The sequence below is a fragment of the Coloeus monedula genome, assembly GCF_965178545.1.
Source record: "Coloeus monedula genome assembly, chromosome: 7".
NCBI classification, from domain to species: Eukaryota; Metazoa; Chordata; class Aves; order Passeriformes; family Corvidae; genus Coloeus; species Coloeus monedula.
The window spans coordinates 13,741,448-13,761,204 of NC_138787.1; the positions used below are offsets into that span (position 1 = coordinate 13,741,448).

General features: G+C 48.3%; 1 protein-coding gene across 5 annotated transcripts in view; it reads right to left on the reverse strand.

Moving 5' to 3' along the window:
* The window catches only part of NRP2 (neuropilin 2), a 98,767-nt gene that overhangs the window by 48,270 nt on the left and 30,740 nt on the right, over nucleotides 1-19,757 (reverse strand). For 4 of the 5 annotated variants that reach the window (XM_082284717.1, XM_082284718.1, XM_082284716.1 and 1 more), the window contains exons 4-10: nucleotides 17,264-17,494; nucleotides 16,571-16,726; nucleotides 14,537-14,706; nucleotides 13,329-13,484; nucleotides 4,843-4,987; nucleotides 4,192-4,541; nucleotides 2,910-3,054 (exon numbers count right to left, since the gene is read on the reverse strand). In XM_082284717.1, the coding sequence (XP_082140843.1) occupies nucleotides 2,910-3,054; nucleotides 4,192-4,541; nucleotides 4,843-4,987; nucleotides 13,329-13,484; nucleotides 14,537-14,706; nucleotides 16,571-16,726; nucleotides 17,264-17,494 (1,353 nt within the window). The remainder of the gene's footprint in view (nucleotides 1-2,909; nucleotides 3,055-4,191; nucleotides 4,542-4,842; nucleotides 4,988-13,328; nucleotides 13,485-14,536; nucleotides 14,707-16,570; nucleotides 16,727-17,263; nucleotides 17,495-19,757) is intronic. The other variant, XM_082284720.1, reaches the window with a different exon arrangement.

The window sequence follows — 19,757 nt, forward strand, 5'->3', positions numbered from 1 at the left end:
TTCAGGATATCATTTAATAAAGCCAGAAGCAGGAGGAAATGCCTAAATACATTGAATATTTTCCATAGGCTCCTTTATGCCCTTTTATTTTCCTGTTATTAAACATATTGTACATAAACTCTCAGGGTTTTTTTAACTTTTTTTTTTCCAGTGGCTGTCTTTTGTTCAGGATAAAATACCAAATAACCCCAAAGTCTTTTAATTTGTAAGTTCAAATTTGTTACAACCCCATAAAACTCCAAATGCAACCAAGAAGCAAATTGCAAGCAGCCAGGCACAGAAAAATGTCATAAAAAAAGAAAAGAAAAAAAAGCAGCAGGTGAAAGCAACATATCAAAAGCTGGAACTTATTTAGAGCTGGTACATTTTTTTAGGTTGTTGTTCCTGTATATCAAGATTTATAGCTGAAATGTGACAATGTGGAAGGACCTTGAAAGCCAAGTCCCATATGGGACACAGATGCTGAGCGGATGTAAATCAACAGTGTTGCATTGCCCTGGACAAGCCGCAGAAATATATCTTGAAAAATCAGTTACCATGGCAGAGCCGCAACACGATGGTTACAAGAGATAATGAAAATAACAGGCAGGACAGCATCATGTGTGAAATGGAAAGTGAAAAAGAGAGGTCTTGCTTGCTCGCTTTCACACTCCCTCCCTGGCCCTGCGAGTGGCTGTTCGACTGGTGGTAACTGCTAATCAAAATGCAAAGTCACTGAGCAATTGAAACCAGATGTTTGGAACTTCAAAGGAGAGAAACCCAGCTGCAAGTGAACATTCATCATTTTCCACTCTTCAGAGGAAAAATTTTGGCAGGTCTTTGAAAGAAGCCAATTGCTGACTGTCTGCTTCCCAAACTGCCAGCTAGTTTGTGAGCCCAGTTATGGCTGTTACCTGTTTAACTCAGTAATTAAGATGCTTGTTGCTGATAAGAAATAGAAACACCTGGGCAGGGTGCACATGGGCTTAGACCCTTACTTGAAAATATTTTTAATCATCTTGTTTTAATCCATTTCCTAATCTTGTTCCCAAGCAAGTGTAATTGCCTGGGTTCTTGTAACCACTTTTGTAACACGCCTGGGTCCTCCCAGCAAAGGAGGGCTCTGTCTTGGCATCGTCAGGGCCTGTTGCATGTAGCCAGCCTGGATTACGCATGCAGATAATGCCATGGGCTATCTCTGCTCCCCAGGTTGCAACAGGGATATAAATGCTTTTTATAACGTGGTGAATCCACAAGATTACAAGCCCTGCTCTGATTACAAAGCTGAATGCCTGTAGATTAATAAAGCTACGGATATTTATGACCTGGCAGTTGAGTTTTAAATGTTACAATGTGCAAATTATTACCCAGACTGGGAAATGACCATAAAGCACCTCGCCTGCAAAAAACATGTGCTGTTGCTACTGATATTGAATGATGATGCATGGACACACATCTAAAAGAAAATTTGGGCCAAAAATAGCACAAGAAGTTAAGGACGACAAACCCCTCCTATTCTCTAAGTTGGAGTGCAGTGGCAGGGCTGGCATGCACATGGCTGGAGGTCCTGTGTGACTGCCTCCCTTTATGGCAGTGGTGTAGTACTGTGATGCACCATCCAGCAATGGGCTGCAGAGATCTGGCAGCTGGAGACTCCTGGGAGCTGCAGGAAGCAGCAATGTGGGAGCTGCCTGACCACTTCTGCACAAAGCCTCAGCTCCTGCTTCTTGCACCTGCTTCTCCTACAACATCCTAAAATGTCATAAGACTTAAATTAAGATCTAATCTGATTTAAAGTTTAGATAATTTACAATGGATTGCCAGTCCAGGGGGATATTTACCACTGACTTCAAAAGTGAAAAATTATCATTATTAATAGTGTGTACATGTGTTGTGTGATTTGCTGTTAAGTGTTTGCCATGCATCTTGCAGCACATCACAGGAGGAAATGCTAGTAAAGACTTCACGAGAGGGTAAAAAAAGCTCTGTGTCTTTCAAGCTTCCTAGAATGGGAATTCTTATAAGAAAATGCCTTCTACAGATGTGTTTATAAAATGGAAATCATACCTCTTTATCACTGACATCTGGACTCCAGATTCATATGTAAGCAGATTATTAAAAAATAAAAGATTAAAAAAGAGGACAACTAGCCGCTGGCACTGCAAAGTTAGCATCAGACCCAATGACCCTTTGGGTGCATTTTTTGCTTTTGGGGATGAAACTATGGAGCAATCAATCACCACTGAACCTCAGAGGGTCAGAGGCACAACCTCTACTGATCCCAGTGAGTGTGTGAAGTCAGTTTTCATCTCTGTATTAAAAACAATGGTGGCTGAAAGGCATACCACGTGTGAAAAACAGGAGGACAAAAGTGAACAAATTTCCTGGGTCTTAGGGATGTTTGTAGAGATGTTGTAGAGTTAGCTCCCCAACCTTGTCTGCAAAAAGGTTTCCACACTGGGTTCAGTGAGGGAGGGACTGTTGTTTTTACAGCAAAGCCTTGCTGTAGCAGCTCAGGATATGAAGTATTGATCACTGCACTTCTGCTTCTCCTACTTTTTGTCTTACTATTTGGACTAAAAAGCCCAAATGTTCTCTAACATAAGACTGTGAAAGCCTGCACAATGTCCAGATAAAAGATCTGAAAGGGTGTGAAGAGAGTTGAGGACAAATTCTGGAGCTCTACGTGAAAGCTTGGATTGGAGTCCAAACATTGTTGCTACATCCTGCATCGAGGCCAGTTCTTTTCAAGGTGGAAATACAAAGGTGGTGCCAAGCCACCCTACAAGTCCTGCCTTCATGGCCGCAGTCTCCCTGCCACAGCATGGCCAAAGTAGGACAGCAGGAATAACCTTAAGTTTGCACCTTGCTTGGTTAGTGCCAGGCCTGGCCCCAGAGCAGCCAGTGGGCAGAGGTGTAGGGGTTCCTACCTGTCCAGTCACAGCCCAGCACCTCCAGGCGCATTCCTATTCCCGCTGGGGACCACCTCTCTGGGTGCACTCGGATGTACTGGGCAGGAACAGGGTCAAACCTCCGGACTTCAGGGATGTCATAGTGGATGTTGCCTTCAAAAAGCTACAGAGAGAAAAAGAGAGAGAGAAAAGGCAAGACATGTGTGCATTTCACATGCTTTCAGCCAGACTTGATTTTTGGGTCTGGCAGAATGCAGCCACACTTTGAAACGGTTTAGCTGTCGGACTCCAGGCCATTGAGCCCAGCTGAGCAGAAATTGGGCTGATCCTTCTCAGTTTTAAGAGGACCAGCCAGGTTGTTACTAAGAAACTTGCACAGTCTGTCCTGGCCTCTGCTGAGAATCCAAGCTATGCAGGGGAAGCCTGGGGAATATCCACTAACTTCAAATAGAAATGAGATCAGATTTTTCCTTTGGTAAATAAAGAAGCTACTGCATGTTCTAGGATAGTGTAAGTGCTTGGTTTTCCTCAGTCCAAGTACTGCTGCTTTGCAGCTTACATGCACGAACTAAAGTCTGTGGGGAATAAACAGAGGGCTATAGATAGCATCAGCCCTCATTTGAAGATCAGGAAAAATTAAAACTTACCCAAATTTTAAGCAGAGGACTTTGCATAAAAACAGAACAGTCAGTAGCAGAGAATTTATTTATTCCTCATGCCCCCAGTCACTCCCATACCACTAAGCAGAAAGATTATGGGGAACTCCAATGATAAGGAAAAAATATGGGGAATTTCAGGGTGTCATGGGTTAGCAAGCATAGCTCCGGATAGCAAACCACTACACAGGGTCACACCAGTGTGGCAAAGGGACTTCAGATATAGAAAATTTCCTAAAGAGAAGTCGTGATTTGTTTTCCTCTTTCAGAGGCGCACACCACAACAGCCACACCTTTGCCCTTAAAGTATGTAATTAGTTTGTGTAAAACATAATTGAACACACCGTCTTTTGGACTCTGACCTGCAGAAGCTGGGAGAAACAGCCGGTGATGTCCACATCCCCACACCTGGTCCACAACAGAAAATGAAGATAAATTGACATCCCCGGGGAAAGGTGGAACCTACGGCCTCTAGTACAGATTTGGAGCAGCACTATGGTACACAGCTTGGGATTTCATGGTGACAACCCCAAGCTCCCAAGGTCACTATGGGCATGGACAGCCAATTTCCCAAGACCCCATCAGGCAGATTGAAGCTAGTCAGAAACATATCCTGTTTTGCAGCTGCTCCAGGTAGTGCCTACCTTGGCTTGCATTGTTTTGGGGTCCTGGATGAAGTCCCAGTCCTTTCCATTCATGCTATAGGCCACCTTAAACTTCTTCACAAAGGAACGGGACTCGGTGGTGGTCACACTGTCCCCTCCACGAGCCCCCTGAATAATGACGCCTTTGATGTTCTTCGGGACGCCAAGGTCCACCTGCAGCCACTCCTCCCCAGGCTGGGCTTGGGGGACACGAGGAAACCAGCCCAAGCGGCTGCTCACCAGGCGGGCCATGCTGGGAGACCAGTCATAGCCTCTGATGGAAGAGGCAGAGATCTGTGAGTCAGGAATGAGGCCAGAAAGCATTCCAAGCAAGTTGGAGCAGGGTGAATCTGCAGGGGAGGAAAGAGCATGAACAGTCAGGGTAGTTGAAGGGAAGTGCTCCTGGTTCTCCTCACAGCTTTAAACTCTGGACACTAAACCAACAGCAGCACTGGGCATTTCCCCCTCCCTCCAGGACCTGGACTCCTGTCCCTCCAAGCACATCCCTTGTGATGGATGTCTCCATGCTGCTCACAGCATCACCACTCCCACCCCAAGCAGCCATGACAGTGGCAAGGGACAGCACTCCAGGGTAGGCTGTTAGAGGGACAGAGAGCAGCACCGAAGCCAAGGGGAGAAGGGGACCCTCACCAGTGATGCGGCAGCCGTACAGCTCCAGCCTCAGGGCGATGCCGTTGTGCCAGGTCTGGGGACGGATGCGCACAAAGCGTGTGAGCACTGGGCTATGGATCTTGTTGAGAACAACCTCTGTGGCATCCTCATTGGCCTGAAATGTCTGCAAGTGAAGGGAGGCACAAATGTACATTTGCACACACTGTTACATTCTCACCTGATAAGCAGTCAAAATAATCTCAGCAGGGAAAACCAAGGAAAGGCTTTCTGATCAGGGCCAGCCTCCAACCTGGGTAAGCACCAGGGACCAGCAGGGAGATGTGAGCCACTGTCAGGACGGCATGGTGGATGGACCCACCTATCAGCCAGGAGAGCCAGGAGCTTTCTGCCCGACTGCCTCTCACAGCACTTTGAGGCACCTCAGACTATCAGGCCTCAGCTGCTTCGAGCTGCCAAACCTAGATGTGCTCCAGCACAAGTGGGCAGATGCTCCCAAACAGGCTGATGTCCTGATGCATCCTTGCACTGAGCTCCACTGGCAAACATCATGTGGAAGCAGTGGTGTGAGCAGGAAGGATGCACCTCTGCCTGGGGTGACAAGCTGCTGCCTCAGCCAGCCCCTGCCTTTGCCTCTCCCATGCACATGCAACCTGCCACATGGAGACAGCTCTTTGGGAGTTTATGATCCCACATGGTATGAAAAGGCTGCTGCCTTACCAGATGGCCATAATCAATAACTACCAGATGGATGTTAGATCCACCTCTTCTGCCCATTTTTAAAATAGGCTGGACAAGGACTGGATACATGTGTTTCCATTTTAGGCTGCAAAGCCACAGTGGGAAAGAGGAAATACCCAATGGGAGGGTAATTTTCAACCCTTTCTCTGCCACAGCATAAAGCACTAGAGCTCACTGACCAAGGCTGCAGGCATTGCCTGCTTTCCCTCCAAGCATGCAGGCACTTCAGGACAGGGCTAGACTATCCTCCCATCTCAGCCTGGAACCACATCCACCCTGAGATGGCTGGCTGGGTTCTTCTACAAGCTCCTACCATGTATACATGTACTAAGCACAAGAGTTCCACTAAGTTTGTCTCAGGAAAGCAGGAGAGTGTAATCTCTGGCACCAGTCTCCTGTGGGAGGCAGGAGTCAAACAATTCAGGACAGAAGAAGGGGTGAGGCGGTATCCTGGCTCCTTGCCTTGAATAGCAGCTAGAAAGCATTTTATAAGCCTCCCATGGCTCTAGGGTTGCAGATGGCACATGTTACTGCTCTTCTCCCAGGATCCTGCACGCCAGGGTGTGCAGAGGGTGTTTACAGGGCTGTTCACAGCATCCCAGCTAGCTTTGGGCTGCCTCTGCACACCACCATCCAATTCTTCAGGGCAGGGAGCAGCCACCCCACAGAGGGACTCAGTTGCAAATCTGGCTGGTAATTGGGATGTGGGGTTGATGTGAACTTGAGCAGAAATGCTAATCTAGAGAATATATATCATGCTGCTACCGTTTAGCAACACAGCATGGTTTATGTGTTTTTAATATCCTATTTTATCCTGTCTGACCTCACTTCCCATCCTTTTCCTTGCTCAGCAGACACCAAATACCCTTTTTTTCCAGCAGGAGGGCTGTAAGAAGAGTGGTTACTGAGAAACACTCTTCGGGCATGTGTGTGTGTGTCTTGTAAACCCATGGGCACAGACACACACACACAGTTTGAAAGGATATATTTCTATACTGCAGAAAAGCCTTCAGCTTTATGCCAACACAGAAGCTGACACAAAACACCTTACCTCTGAACCTAACACCAGAGGACAGGAAATGTTAATCTGAGCCAGTGCAACTATTTTAGCACAAGGAGCAGCATGTCAGGTCAGACCAAAGATCCCTCTCTCCCAGCAGATGGCTCCTAATGGTGGCCCCAGCAGATGTCCAAGGGCAGCAAGTCCAGTGGAGTCTTCTCCTGGCAACCTCTCTTTGCTTCCCACCATCAGCAGTGTGAAGACTCTATGAGCCAAAGGTTGCATATGGACCAGCATGTTTAACACTCACTGACGAGGTTTGCTGCTCTTTTTGATTTAACATATTTCAAGTTTTGTTCTTTTTAGCTCACTTCACATATATGAGCATCAGGGGCCAGAATCCAAATTTACACCAGCATAATTTGTTGCTGACTTCTGCACAGTCAAACTTGACAGAAAGCAGAAGCAGGACTGAGCCCAAAAACTTTATCACTACTATAGGCATTGCTGGAAACATCTCTTAGATGACCTTGGTCCCAACCACACACTTCCAAGAAGAGCAATTTCAATTCTGCCTTCAGTTTAGAAATCAGCAACTTACGCAGGCTAGATCACATTCAACAAGCTATGAACTCTGAATCTGGGCCATGACTCTCCAGACTGCCAGCTTGTGAGGGCAGAATTGGCACCTGACTTCCAGCTCTGCTATCAGTTGCACTGGCAGGATCTGTTCCACTGAACCTCGCTTCTGAACAGCCCCAACTGATCACAGCAAGTAATTGCTTCGCACCCCATTCAGCATAACAGAAAGGGGCCACTTTCAGAGGGCATGTGCTTGGTGCTGTTAGAGACCTGGGGCAATTCCCACATGCCTGCTCGTTCAGCCTCCTTCCCAAGTGGAAGTGCACTGTGAGTCTGCAGGACCCAGCTGCTGACCAGGGTCTGACCCTGACTGTCTGGTTTCCCTGTATTGAAAATGCTGACCCCAGAGCCCCAGTACACTGTGGAGAGAGGCCCATTGACTTCAACAGGCTCTACATCCTGCCTCAAATTAGCACTCATAGCATAGGAAGAACTAGCAAGAAAATGTGTGAAATTGGGAGTGCCAAGAAAGCAAAGATTTCTTCCCTCTCTACCAAAATAGAACATTGCTATTCCTCCCGTCCTATCTGCTTCCCATCCCACTCAGCACATATTTTGAGCCAAGTCTTCGAATGGTGTAAATCAACATATCACCATCGAAGTATAAGAAGTCACAGTAATTTACACCAGCAGAAAAAAAAATACCTGGCTGTGATCTAGGGAGATAGATAGATAAATAGATATACACTCAGCAGAGAGCACACATGCGCATGCACATGAACACACATTGAAAGGTGATGGAGCCAGAAGATGAATGGGAAAACCATTAACAAATTAAAAACACCTTCCAAGAAACAGTCAAGGGAACTCGCTTTCATTACTGCATCAAAAAGCTGCCTATCTTCTCCCCATACACTGTATGTTTACTTCTGTTTTAGTCCAGACAGCAGGTCTGCATGTAAAATTAAATTGATAATCAATGAGAGCTGACCTGCTTAATTAATTTGCTGCAGAAAGCAAGTGGTAGGGGAGAGGCTGTAAAAGTAGGGGACATGATGTCTAGGCTAGAGGAGGACTGCGAAAGTTTTCTATGTGCATACACATGCAAACTCCACACCAGCATTTACAAGTCACATTTCTGACATGTTGGAACCATCATAGGGTGATGGGAGGATTTCTGAAGCTACATTAGTTCCAGTGGATACGGGAATTGTGCCATTGGCAGTTTGGAGTGAAGGAGATGAAGGACAGGGAAACAAAAAGTGCCATGAAGTTGAAGAGGCAGTGAGTCAGGGAGGGGTAGGAAGTACCTCTCTCCTGTTCTATTTATTATGCTGCTTGGCCACTATGCAATTTCTTGGGGAGCTGAAGAAAGTGGCTGAGGGAGGAAGAGGAGAAGGCCAGGGATGGCAGCAGCCCTGCCTTTGTCCATATGTATGCATCTCTTTGGACCCACTAGATTTACTGCAGGATTATGTTACTCCTGTGGAGACAGAGCTCTGGAACAGAGCATGCTAACAGGATTAGGGCTTCAGGATTTAGACAAAGAAGCATGAAGGAGAAAAGTAGGGGAGATTATTTTCCTTGTCAGATAGGGAAGGCATAAAATGGGGCATGTTTGATGGTGGGAGGATTCTGGCTCAAGTGGAGGGTGGATAGTTCTGGATTTATTAAATCCAGGAACAAGGAGTTAAAAGAAAAATGATACTTGGCAACACTCAACAAAGCACAGCGTCTGGGCAAGGCACAGTGTGCTGGGCTGGGCTTGCCAGCTCTGTGTCTGTGAGAGGCTCCACTCAGATTTGGGAGTCATCAGGGACACAAGGAGTGGTACTATGTTAGCCTGCAAAGGAGATATCAGACCCAGAAATACAAAGCTGCAGCCTTGCTAGGAAAGCCAGGGCTGTAATTCTCCCCAGGTACTGCACCAAGGGTGAATGCGCAAGGCTGCCTTTGGCACAGCCTGATATCTTTGTCCTGCCTGCAAAAGCAGCAGAAGCAGGCTGGGACCTGGATGTTTCTGGGCAAATCCTCTGCACCATGATGTCTCTGCACAGAAACACTTGTGGCCCTGTGGCTCATTGCGCAAGCTTTTCCTGTGTTTTCCGGATAAAAAAGCCACAGGATTGAACGCTTTTCTCTTCTTCCTCAGGTGAATAAATACAGGAGATGCAATTAAGAACTGAAACGACAGAGGAACACTCCTAAAGGAAGGCACAAGGGTCTCCAAGGAGTCATTCTCAATATTCACCGCCAGCACCAAAAACCTCTGATGTCCCCACCTCCAATGGGCAGCTGAGATACTGCTCTTTACAGCAATTCAGCCTTTGTGCAATTCAGCTACCACCTGAAATGCCACCCAGGAAAGTTAGCTAATAACAAGCACAAAACCATCAAAATGAGTAGGAAATGAAAAATGCACATCAGTTGGATCTTGCTGCCATTTCTTGTCCATTGACTTCTACAGGTTCTGAAAACAAATGTTTCAGTTGCATTTTACAGAGCAATGGAGGCAGTGAGAGCAGCACTCATCATGGTCCTGACCCACTCCAAATCCTGAAATCCATCCATTCCCCAGTCCCTCACCACACTAGATGATGCCCGTGAGCTTATCTCCGCAGTTACTAAGATGGAGCAGCTCAGACCACGTGGGAGCTGGAGCCCGAGATGCTACAAGAAAGGAAGCGATCAGAATGGATGAGAACTTGGTTTTCTGATAAAATCCTCATAGTTGAGTCTGTCCAAATAAAATGGACACAAATAAAAGGTCAAATCCTGCCAGGTGCTCTTTTCCTTCCTTGGGTTCAAGAAGAGTTGTTGTTTTCTAAAGACATTTGCAAACCGCCTGCACACCAGGGCTGCTGCCTGGAAGATAACCTCTGAGGCCATCAGCCTGGCCCCAGGTCACAAGAGGCGGATGCAACAAGGAGGGCAAGAGCCAGACCAGCCTTTCTGCAGCAGTGTTGGTTTGTCCCTCTCCCCTGGTGGGGGGATACTGGTGAGTAGTAAGGGGCAAGTGTGGGATGGCACGTGGTAGTGGCCACTCTCCTCCCTGTCTCCTCTCTCGAGGAGACACACAGGAAGACAGCTCGGGAACTCTGGCCTGGTTGCTGGGTTAGCCTCTCCCCCTGGTCCCATGCCTGAGGGAAAGACAGAGCACCACCCCCTGGACAGGGGGACATCTTGTGTGTGCTGGGCCAGGCTTTGTGGGGAGTGGGCTGCCAGGAAGGGGGAAAACCTGGCAGGGATAGGGTGGGAAGGGGAGGGTGTGAGTGTGGGGCTCCCCTCCTGCCAGCTGCCTTCCCACTGCCTCCCCATCCCAGAAACATAGCAGTGCTCGTCACGGAAACAGCCCAGCCAGTCCTGTCTGCTGCAAGCACATATTAATCACATTTTCCGCTGCTCCATCCTGCCTTTCCCATTTCCCTTGCTGCTGACTGCCAGCAGCTGGGGACTCAAAGGTGAGCCATCACATTTGGCAGGGAAACACCCTGGCCCCACTGTCATCTGAAACACCGGAGGGAGGGGAAGCAGGGGGCAAAAGAGAGGCGATCAGAGCTTCCCATCCTCTGCAGGGAGCATCATCCCCTCCCCGCCCCTCCTGCACTCTCTGGTTTTCTCTTGCATTAGCTCCCTGATGAAGATGTGAATGTTAGCTGACCCACCTATACATGGCAGAGCATTTGCTTTTGGCCCACAGAACTGGCAGAAATTCAGAGCAGTGTTTGGTACACCCCATATGCTTATGTGCGCATGTGCATATATATGTGTGGATGTGCAGATATACATATGTGTATTATATGTGTGTCTATATATATATGTATCTATCTGCATGTATATAGAGAGTGCCGGTCTGGCCACACCTTCCCTCCCTCCCTGCTCCTCATGGCACCAAATCAAGCTGCGGCACACTTGACGAATCTATTTGGCATGGCTCGCTCCAGCGTTGCAGCCCAGGCTGTGTGGAGCTCCGCGCTGACGCAGGGAGGGAGCTGCACCTTGAACAGACATCTGGGAGCTTGCCTAGTCCAGGAACAGCAGGGATTAACGTGGGCACGGAATGTGGGGCCAGAGCCCCCCAGCACCAGCTCTGTGAGTGAGTGGCCTTGCCCTGGCCCCACTGCAGCTCAGCAGCTGGTGGCCAGTTCTTTGGCGGGGCAAGAAAGCAGTCACCCAGATGCAAGGGGTAGGCGAGCCACCAAAAAAAATTACTTATCCTCCAACCTTGGGAGGTGTCTGCCAAATTACGGCCAGAACATGGGAACGAGTGACTGGAACAGAGGAGTGAAAAAGAAGAGGTTTGAATTTTCCACTTTTTTTAAGAAAAGAGAAAACAGAGTAGAAAAAAGCTGACAGGAATCAAGGACCAAATCCTGAAATTGTGGCAATTCAGGTGGCTGTGGGACTGTTTTGGATTGACACCAGCCAGGCTTTAGGGTCTTGCTGGAGCAATGTAAATTGACTTAGCAGCACTGAAACCAGTCATGCTCTCCTGCTCTGCCCTGGCTGAGGAACCAGTGTCCAACACCCAGAACAGCAAGGATGGGACATTTATTCTCCTCTGCAACTAAAACCAGCTGCAGATTCCTGGCCAGTAAAGACTTGAAAAGGTAAATTTATTCTCAGTGGTTATTTGAAACACTGAGCTGTGTACATAGCTCACCTCTCTGCCCAGCATGATGCATATCTCCTGCCTGCCTCAGCTTAAAGGAAAAGTCCCAATGAGTCCCCAAACTCACCTGGGGTGAGGAGAGATGGCCCCAGTTCACAGAACGGTCTGCTGTGACCAGTGGGTCCTGGGAGAGCACAGAGGCTCCACACCACTGCATGGGCACTGTGTTAGAGCTATACATGAGCTCTGCCATGAGCTACTGTCCTGGAGACAGCCCACCTGAGATCTGGGGGAGCCCAGCTGAGGACTCCCCTACATGGTGCTGGGCTGCCCAAGTACCTCCACTTCCTTACTTCTAAAATAGGACTAACACTCCCTCAGTGGCATATGAGGAGTTTAAATATTCCAGATATTGCAGGTATGAGACCCTGATCGGGACATCTGCACAGAGAGGACTCATTCTGGGAAGCAGAGGGAATTTGAACCTAAGACATACTTGTGGGGATGGGGAAATCACACAGCCCGGAAGGGAAGGAAATGTCTGGATGAATCCTGGACAAGGCAGGCTACTGCATTTCATGCCAGCAGGGCCCGTGCCAGCAAATGGAAGGGACAGCTAATTTAATAGAAGTGCTGAGCAATTGAAAATCACTGGGATGTGTGTGTGGGGGAGGTGTGTGGGACCCCAGCCACAGAGTTCACACAGACACACTATGGCACATCAGCAGGGAGGACCTGAACATGGCAGCAGTGCTGGTGGGTGCCACAGAAGAGTAGGAAAATGCTTTCTTGAGGCACCCTTAACCAGGGAACAACCACATGACCAAAGCAATTGACAGAGAAAAACCTGCCTGGCACCATGGCTGCCTTAACCCTCCCTCCCCACACCCCAAACCTCCCACACAGACCACTCCAAGTTTATCTTTCCTGGCCACACACCAGCACCCATATGGTGTGAAATGGATGAACACCCTCCCTTCTCCTTGCTCCCATCTCTGTGTGTGTCCCAGCAACAGAGCAAGAGCATGCACAGCTCCCAGGGCTCAATGCACCCTTGCTGACCATCCCTGCTAGTGCAGATCCCACAGCTCTGGCAGCCCGAATTGTTTCCCATTATTTATTGCTCATTTTGTTCTCTGGGACAGTGCAATTGCCTCTTAGGATTTGTGCCCTTTCATTTCCAGGCCTCAGTAACTCCTGAACTACAGTTTCATGTGGTTTTGTGATTGTTAACCCAGCATGCAGACGGGTCTACGACCATAAAAGCTCAATGAATCTTATATGGCAAAACACAAGCTGCAAAAACATTTTCTCCTTCATTTGCAGTCAAAGAACATACTCTCACCACCACGAAAGATGCAGCAGCAGCCAGGTTTTCCAAGGAATAGTTTTTCTACATTGCTGTGCAGAGGAGAAAGGACTATTTCTGCTCAGAGCATCATCTGTCTTTTAGCCACCATCAGTCCCTCACAGATTAAACCCTCTGGGCCTGCAAAGTCTCTCAGTTCTCTTCCCTCTTGTTGCCTGCAGGACTCACCAAGGTGCAGGCAAAAGAGACAAAAAGGCTATTACCTTGTGGTTTTTCCCATGTCGGTACATCATCCAGTCCTCCCCATTGGTGCTGACCTCCAGCTTGTAGGTACGGACATAGTAGCCCTTCTGGGTTTCTCTCGAGATGGCACCCTGTGTGGCAATGGCTGTGAGCACAGTCAGGAAGTGGAGGTCCACCTTTCCAGGGGAAAAAGGGACAAGAAAGAGAGTGGTGACCACCTGAGAGTCCAGAGTGGCTAATTAGTTCCTCCCTCTGTCTCTGAAATATAAAAAGGTGCAAATTCAGCCTGTCTCACTCTATCTGTGGATGCACAGTTCAACAGGCATGACCCTCCCCCAGGGCTGACTTCAGCCAGATAGGACCCTGGGACAAGAGTAGCTAAGGATCTACAAGGGATCTTGATGTCTGTTTATATGGAACCATCACAAAGCTGCCTTCTTGCCTCACACCAAGCAATAGGATCTGCACAGAAGCTCATGTCCATTAAAGCAGGACAGAGACCAACTTTTTCCATGTAAAATAAAAGCATGATATCAATTAGCAAGTCCTGCAGCTCTTGGTTTTCCCTTGCTGGTTTTTTTTTTTTGTTTGTTTTACAACATGGGTTGAGAAAGGTCAGCGGAGCTGGCTTAGTAGCCCTGCCATGAATGAAGAATGAGACGTCTGCTAGGGGCAATGACATTCACCACCTCCTGCTCGTAGTGCCCTTTAGCAAGCAGTGTCTCCCGGCGATGTGACACAGTCAGAAGCTGTGTGCGGACACACTGTGGCTCTAACCAGCTCCCAGGGAAAGCCTTTGCTCTGTCAGCTCCCCGCCTGACACAGCCCGCTCACGCTCCCTGCATCACTGATGAGATAAATATTATTCTAGTTGTTTTTCTATGCACCCCCTGGAGACTTTGGTCCTCAGGCCAGTGGCGGAGTCAGTGGCCCTTGTAAGTGGCAGAGGTCTCTCAGTCTCTGTCAGACTGCTGGAAAGTCCATCAAGGTTTTGGGCAGAAAGGAGGGGGTGGGAGAGAGACATCGGATGGAGTCAGTCCTTGTGTGGGCAAGCTAATGGGAGAGCCAGCCAGCCACATTTCACTGAGGCATTGCAGCTCCCCTGCTGCTTGCTCCCCCATGAGCCACAGAGGCAATAAAAAATTCAACAAGCCTTATGGTCAGGGGTCAGTTTAACAGCATGACACTCCATTTGGTAGGGGAAGAGGCGAGTGGGCTGGAAAGGTACCTGGAGGTACTCTTTGTTGCTGTCTACATTGGGGGTCCAGCCGTTGTCATCACTGTTGAGGCGGCTCTGCTGAGGGGTCCATCGCCCATCTGAATAGGTGGAGGAGGCACTGATCTGCATGTTGGAGATCCTGCCAGACTCCATCCCCAGAGGCACATTGCACTGAAAGTCTAGAGCAGACACACACATACACAGAGATTGGTTTACTGTCTCAGTACTTCACCCCCAAGTGAAAGGCAGCCCTGAACTAATCTCTCCATCTAACCCTGAGCAAAGCTGCCTGTCTGGAAAGATGAACAGATCTGCACCATCTTGCAGGTTGTGTGTGTTCACAGATGGCACTGAAAAATTACAGATAGGGCAGCTTTGTGTTTACAAGGCCCTCTGAACACTAATACAGGCTGGATCTTTCTCCCTTTCTCTATCTTCTTTACCTTTGCTCAGTTTTGACACAATTCTGTGCCTTCCCTCCCTCCACCTCCAACAAGATGTTCCAAGTACCCTTATCACAAAGTTCCCATCTTCCTGAAGGCTGTAGGTGAAGTCTAAGCACTGACAAGGCAAGGAGTACAGACAAGACACATTAGGAGGGTGCTTACTGTTGTGCTGCCAGCAGGAATGTCAAGGATTGGAATGAGCAGCTATAAAGGTTTTGTGTGCATGTGAGAGCAGGGTTGCACGTGTGTATGTGTCTATGTGCATGCACTGTATGTGCTATCAGGCCCATAGGGATTAACCAGGCAAGATTATGAAAGACTCTTCTATGCTTTCATTTGCATCTCCTCACTTCTAAGGCTTTAAAAGTCACATTTAGCTCAGTTTTATGGCACATCTCATCTATTTTATGGCAGCTGTCCCATAAAAACAATAGCAAAGAAGACAGTGATAGAAAATACTGCATGGGTCCAAGCATGCTGCTACTGTAAACCAATGGGGCTCTACCAAACTGCCTGGGTTTTTAATGTGGCCAAGTCAACCTTGGGTGGAAATGATGGGCCAGGTTAGGATGTCAGTGCTATTACTGAAGTTTCAATTTACACCACCATAAATGAAAACAGGCCTGGCCCTTTAACAAAGGCTCTTGTGCTTGATTTCTCAAGCTTTGTGTTCAACATCTTATTTCCAACTCCTTTTAAAGGACAGAATAGAAAAGGGATTAAAGAACAGATCAGCTGAGTGTGGCAATAGGTAATGGTGAAGAGCTCATGCTTGTCTGTAACTCTCACAGCCTCAGCAGAACATCCCTTAATCACAGAGTAAGAGGTTGTGACCCTGCTGCCCTGGTGCTGCACAACCCCTACTCTACCGTGCTCTCTGTCACAGGCTTGCAGTGGCAGGTCAGGGACTCCCTCTCTTTCTCTGGGACTGAGGGGTGTCCTGAAGGCTGCTTCTGTTGTATCAGAGGTTCACTGGGAACAGAGGTCAAGAACAGTAGCTCTGATGCAAAAATACCATGGGAAAACAAATGAAACCTTTCCTTGCCTGCAAGTGTTACCAGAATGAATCAAAATGCTCTTTATTCTCAAAACACACAACTTACTCCTCACTCCACATCAATTTATCTCCCTTATTAAAGGTTATAATCAAAATTTGGCTTGAAATTCTTAGAGCTTTAAGCAATCTTTAATTAGACAGCCAAGAAATTACAATTTGTGGTTTGGGACTCTGAATTTCTGAAAAACTAGAGAAAGAGAGAGCACATATTTTCCCTGATGCTTTAATGAATCTGCTGCATATGCTGGGCTGAAGTCTTCCCCTAAATCCTTTGGGCTGAGCACATGCATGAAGGATTCTAACCCAAAAGGTATTGAGAAGACTTCACAAGCAAGTGAAAAGTCAACAAAAGGTCAGAAAGTGAAATTCTTACTGAAATCTCACTTCTATCAGAAACAGAGAACACACCTAAGTGGAACTGCTATCTGCACTGCTGGTGGAGAACCAGCCCCTGGACACACTTCACTCCTGCATATGCCAAATGAAAGATGGGAAACACAGGGGACACAACTAAGTCATACACACACATTTCCAACTTACTTTCTGGGACTTCCTGGTGGATCAAGTAGTACTGAGCAGAGAAACCGTCCTTAGCCACTGCCAGGTCCGTGTGGAAGGTGAGAGAGAGGACGCCAGTGGTTGAGCGGATGTCCGATGGCATCTTAGTGCCACAATACCTGCCTATCAAGGGGCCAACTGCAAAAGAAAGAGCAGCAAAGGTAATGTCTGCTTTTCCACCAGCCTCCTGGGTCACCAACACATTGCTGATCAGGATAAAAAAGATAGGCTTTGGGGATGGGCTATTTTTTACATCCATTGGCCTGGTGCCATGCAGTGCAGAAATACCCACTGCAGCAGGCATTGCTCTGCAATTGTTGGGAAATACTCCAAACCACTCTGTTTCTCAGTTTTGCTATAAGGTGAGGAGGTCCTCCCATCATTGCATGAACCCACTGCCCTTCCCTGAGGGAGAACTGCTGGTGTTTGGAGTGTCCCATGGGGCTTTTCAGACCAGTGGTTACAGCAGAGCAGTAGCTTGTGGTTTAATGAATGCAGCCTTCTGCAAGCACGCTGTCCCCTGGCTGGCCATGGAGTGCCCTGATGGCAGGTTGCAGGCTGCAGCCACCTTTGAGGTTAGGCACCCCTGGTGTTTGGACACAGATTGCACAGTTTTGGAGCTTTGTGAGACACCAGGAAGGGCCAAGAAAACCAGTGCAGCACCTCGTGGCTTACCCTGAGGGATGCCATCCCAGATGTCTAGCCAGTCATACTTGCAGTCTCCTTCCCCCGCCTGCAGTGGGTCATGCTCAAGGTCGAAAAGCAGAAAGTGGAGGAGGATTTCTGTCTTCGGCTTGGCTATGATCGTGAAGATGCAGTCCAGGTTGTGTGGATACTTGTCAGGGAAACCCGGAGACTCAATAGTGCCATTGGAGGCGGTGAAGTTTCTGGAGCAGTCCTCGGAGCCTGTAGCAGCAGGAAAAACCCAGAACCTTAGCAACAATGAAGCTTAATGCCAACAACTTGACACTGTGGGAACCCCATTCTGAGCTTAGCAGGGTTGTGTATTCACTTCTGGAAATGTCCAACAGCTCAAGAGTTGTGGGAATTACTGCAGGGAGTGAGAAGGTGATTTTCAAAGCTTTCCACAGGTGGAGAGACAATGTCCATGAAGTCATTGTAGTGGACAACATGGTTCTAAATCCCTTAGACAGCTTTGCAAACATAATCTGTACACTACTGCTGATCCTTCTGACAATTACCTCAAAACCAGGACTAGAAGAGCAATCCTATCCAAAACCATGGATGTGATTTGGCAGGCCAGCACCCTGCCATGTCCCTCACACCGGTGGTGGTAGACAGGGAGGTCACACCAAGCTGGCCTGCCTTCCCCAGCTGGCCCTTTCCACTCTAACCCGTCCCCCAAACACTGACCTGGCAGACCTGCGTGCTGCTCCAGATCCTGCAGAGAGGCCGGCCAGCACGCAGGGAGCTGCCATCCACAGTACCCATGTCACAGCTGCTACCTGCAGCCAGGCAGGCAAGGCACCACAGCGGCCCCAGGTCTGATGGAGGAGCCCCTGTCCACAGAAGGAGCTGCCTGGGATGGGGCAGAGAAGAGTAATGGGATGTATTCTTTTTGGAAAGGCTGTCGCCATGGGCCAGTCTCCTGCAAACTCCACCCTTCCAGCACAGACATCTGTGCCTCAGTTTCCTCTTGAGAAAATCTGGAAGCACAAATATTTACACAGTGAAAGGGCCTGTGGGAGGGTGCCAGTGTCTCCACTGTTTGCTGCAAACCCTTGGGAAGTGCACAGTTAACCTGCAGCCCCTCCGAGATCCACACAAGGGACAGGGGCCAGCTCCAGCAAATGTCCCCACAACGTGGCCACAACAAGAGTGAGGGTAACAGGGCCCGTGGCAGGGGTGTCTCTGCTGAGAGCTGGAACAGAGCCCTCTTTTTCACAGAATGAGCCATCCACACCAGAAATGCAAGTTATTTCTACCCTTAAGGAAGACCTTTGCGTGGTGAGGAGGACAGACAATGTTGTCTCTTATTTATTGCTGACCTCAGCACTGGCCTCAGCTGCAGCCAGGCCAGATCGGTGCCCCCTCTCATACAGCCAAGGTGCCTCGGGGTGGCTGGGGAAAGGGGAATTTATGTCATATTCATACCACGGTGACTTTGAAACCCTTGCCAGGACAATAGGCAACAGAAATCTGCAGCCTGGAGCTATCAGAGGGGAAAGGGAATGTGAGAGGCTGCTGGCTACTGCTGCAACGCAGCACTAGCATTTGCAAAGGTTTCTGCTTCACTTTTACTGGGACACTTTCCTTCTCCTCTACAAACCCTTTTGCTTCAGCTCTTCCAGGCAGTAGGAGCCTTCCCAGGACTAATGGGAGACTTGTTATTCAATTCATCATTAACCTACCGGAGTCAGACCAGCAGCCCGCAGTAATAGTAGGATCTTGCACTGCATTATGCAGTGCCTGGCTGGAGAGCTACTCAGGAGAGGCTCTTAATTGACTACCTAATGAAGCAGCCAGCTTTTCGGGTGTGAACCTGGGGTAAAATGCAGAGGCAAAAAAAAAGGCCAAACACAAATCACAGCATAATGCCATGAACAGGAATAAGGGTGTACTTCATTCTAAACACCTTGAAAGACGAACAAACAGTGAAAATAAGACAAGCTCCGAGCTAGGGAGAAAATCAAGGACTAAACCCAGAGTCAGGGACTGTCCTCTAGAGACAGGAAAGAGATGTAAACTATGTAGTTACATTAGACAAGAGTTTCCTCACGTGGGGCTCTTATCACATTAGGCATCTTTGTCTACATTTTGGCTAATAGCAGCAAACACAATGATCAGCTTTTTATAAGGAAGCTGCAGATAATCAACAGGAGTCATGCTGGCTTCAGCAGCACAGGCCAGCCTGAGAAGAGACTTTGATGCCCAGTGCTGGAGAGCTCAGGCCGGCCCTGCCAAACTGACTCACAAAGGAACCAGCAGGGAGGCTGGACCAGCCAGGGCAGGCGGCTCTTTTGTCAGCCCACAGACTGCTGACTGATACCCATCAGGGGATTCAAAGACTGGTATGTGGTTGTTTGTATGCAGATTGGTCCTCTCTCACACTGTGATAAGGGAAATTCAGCACAAGGTGGGGAAATAAATGCTCGATTGAAAAGAGTTGTTTTTTTAGGTCGCCTTTAAGACAGAAGGAATCCGCAGC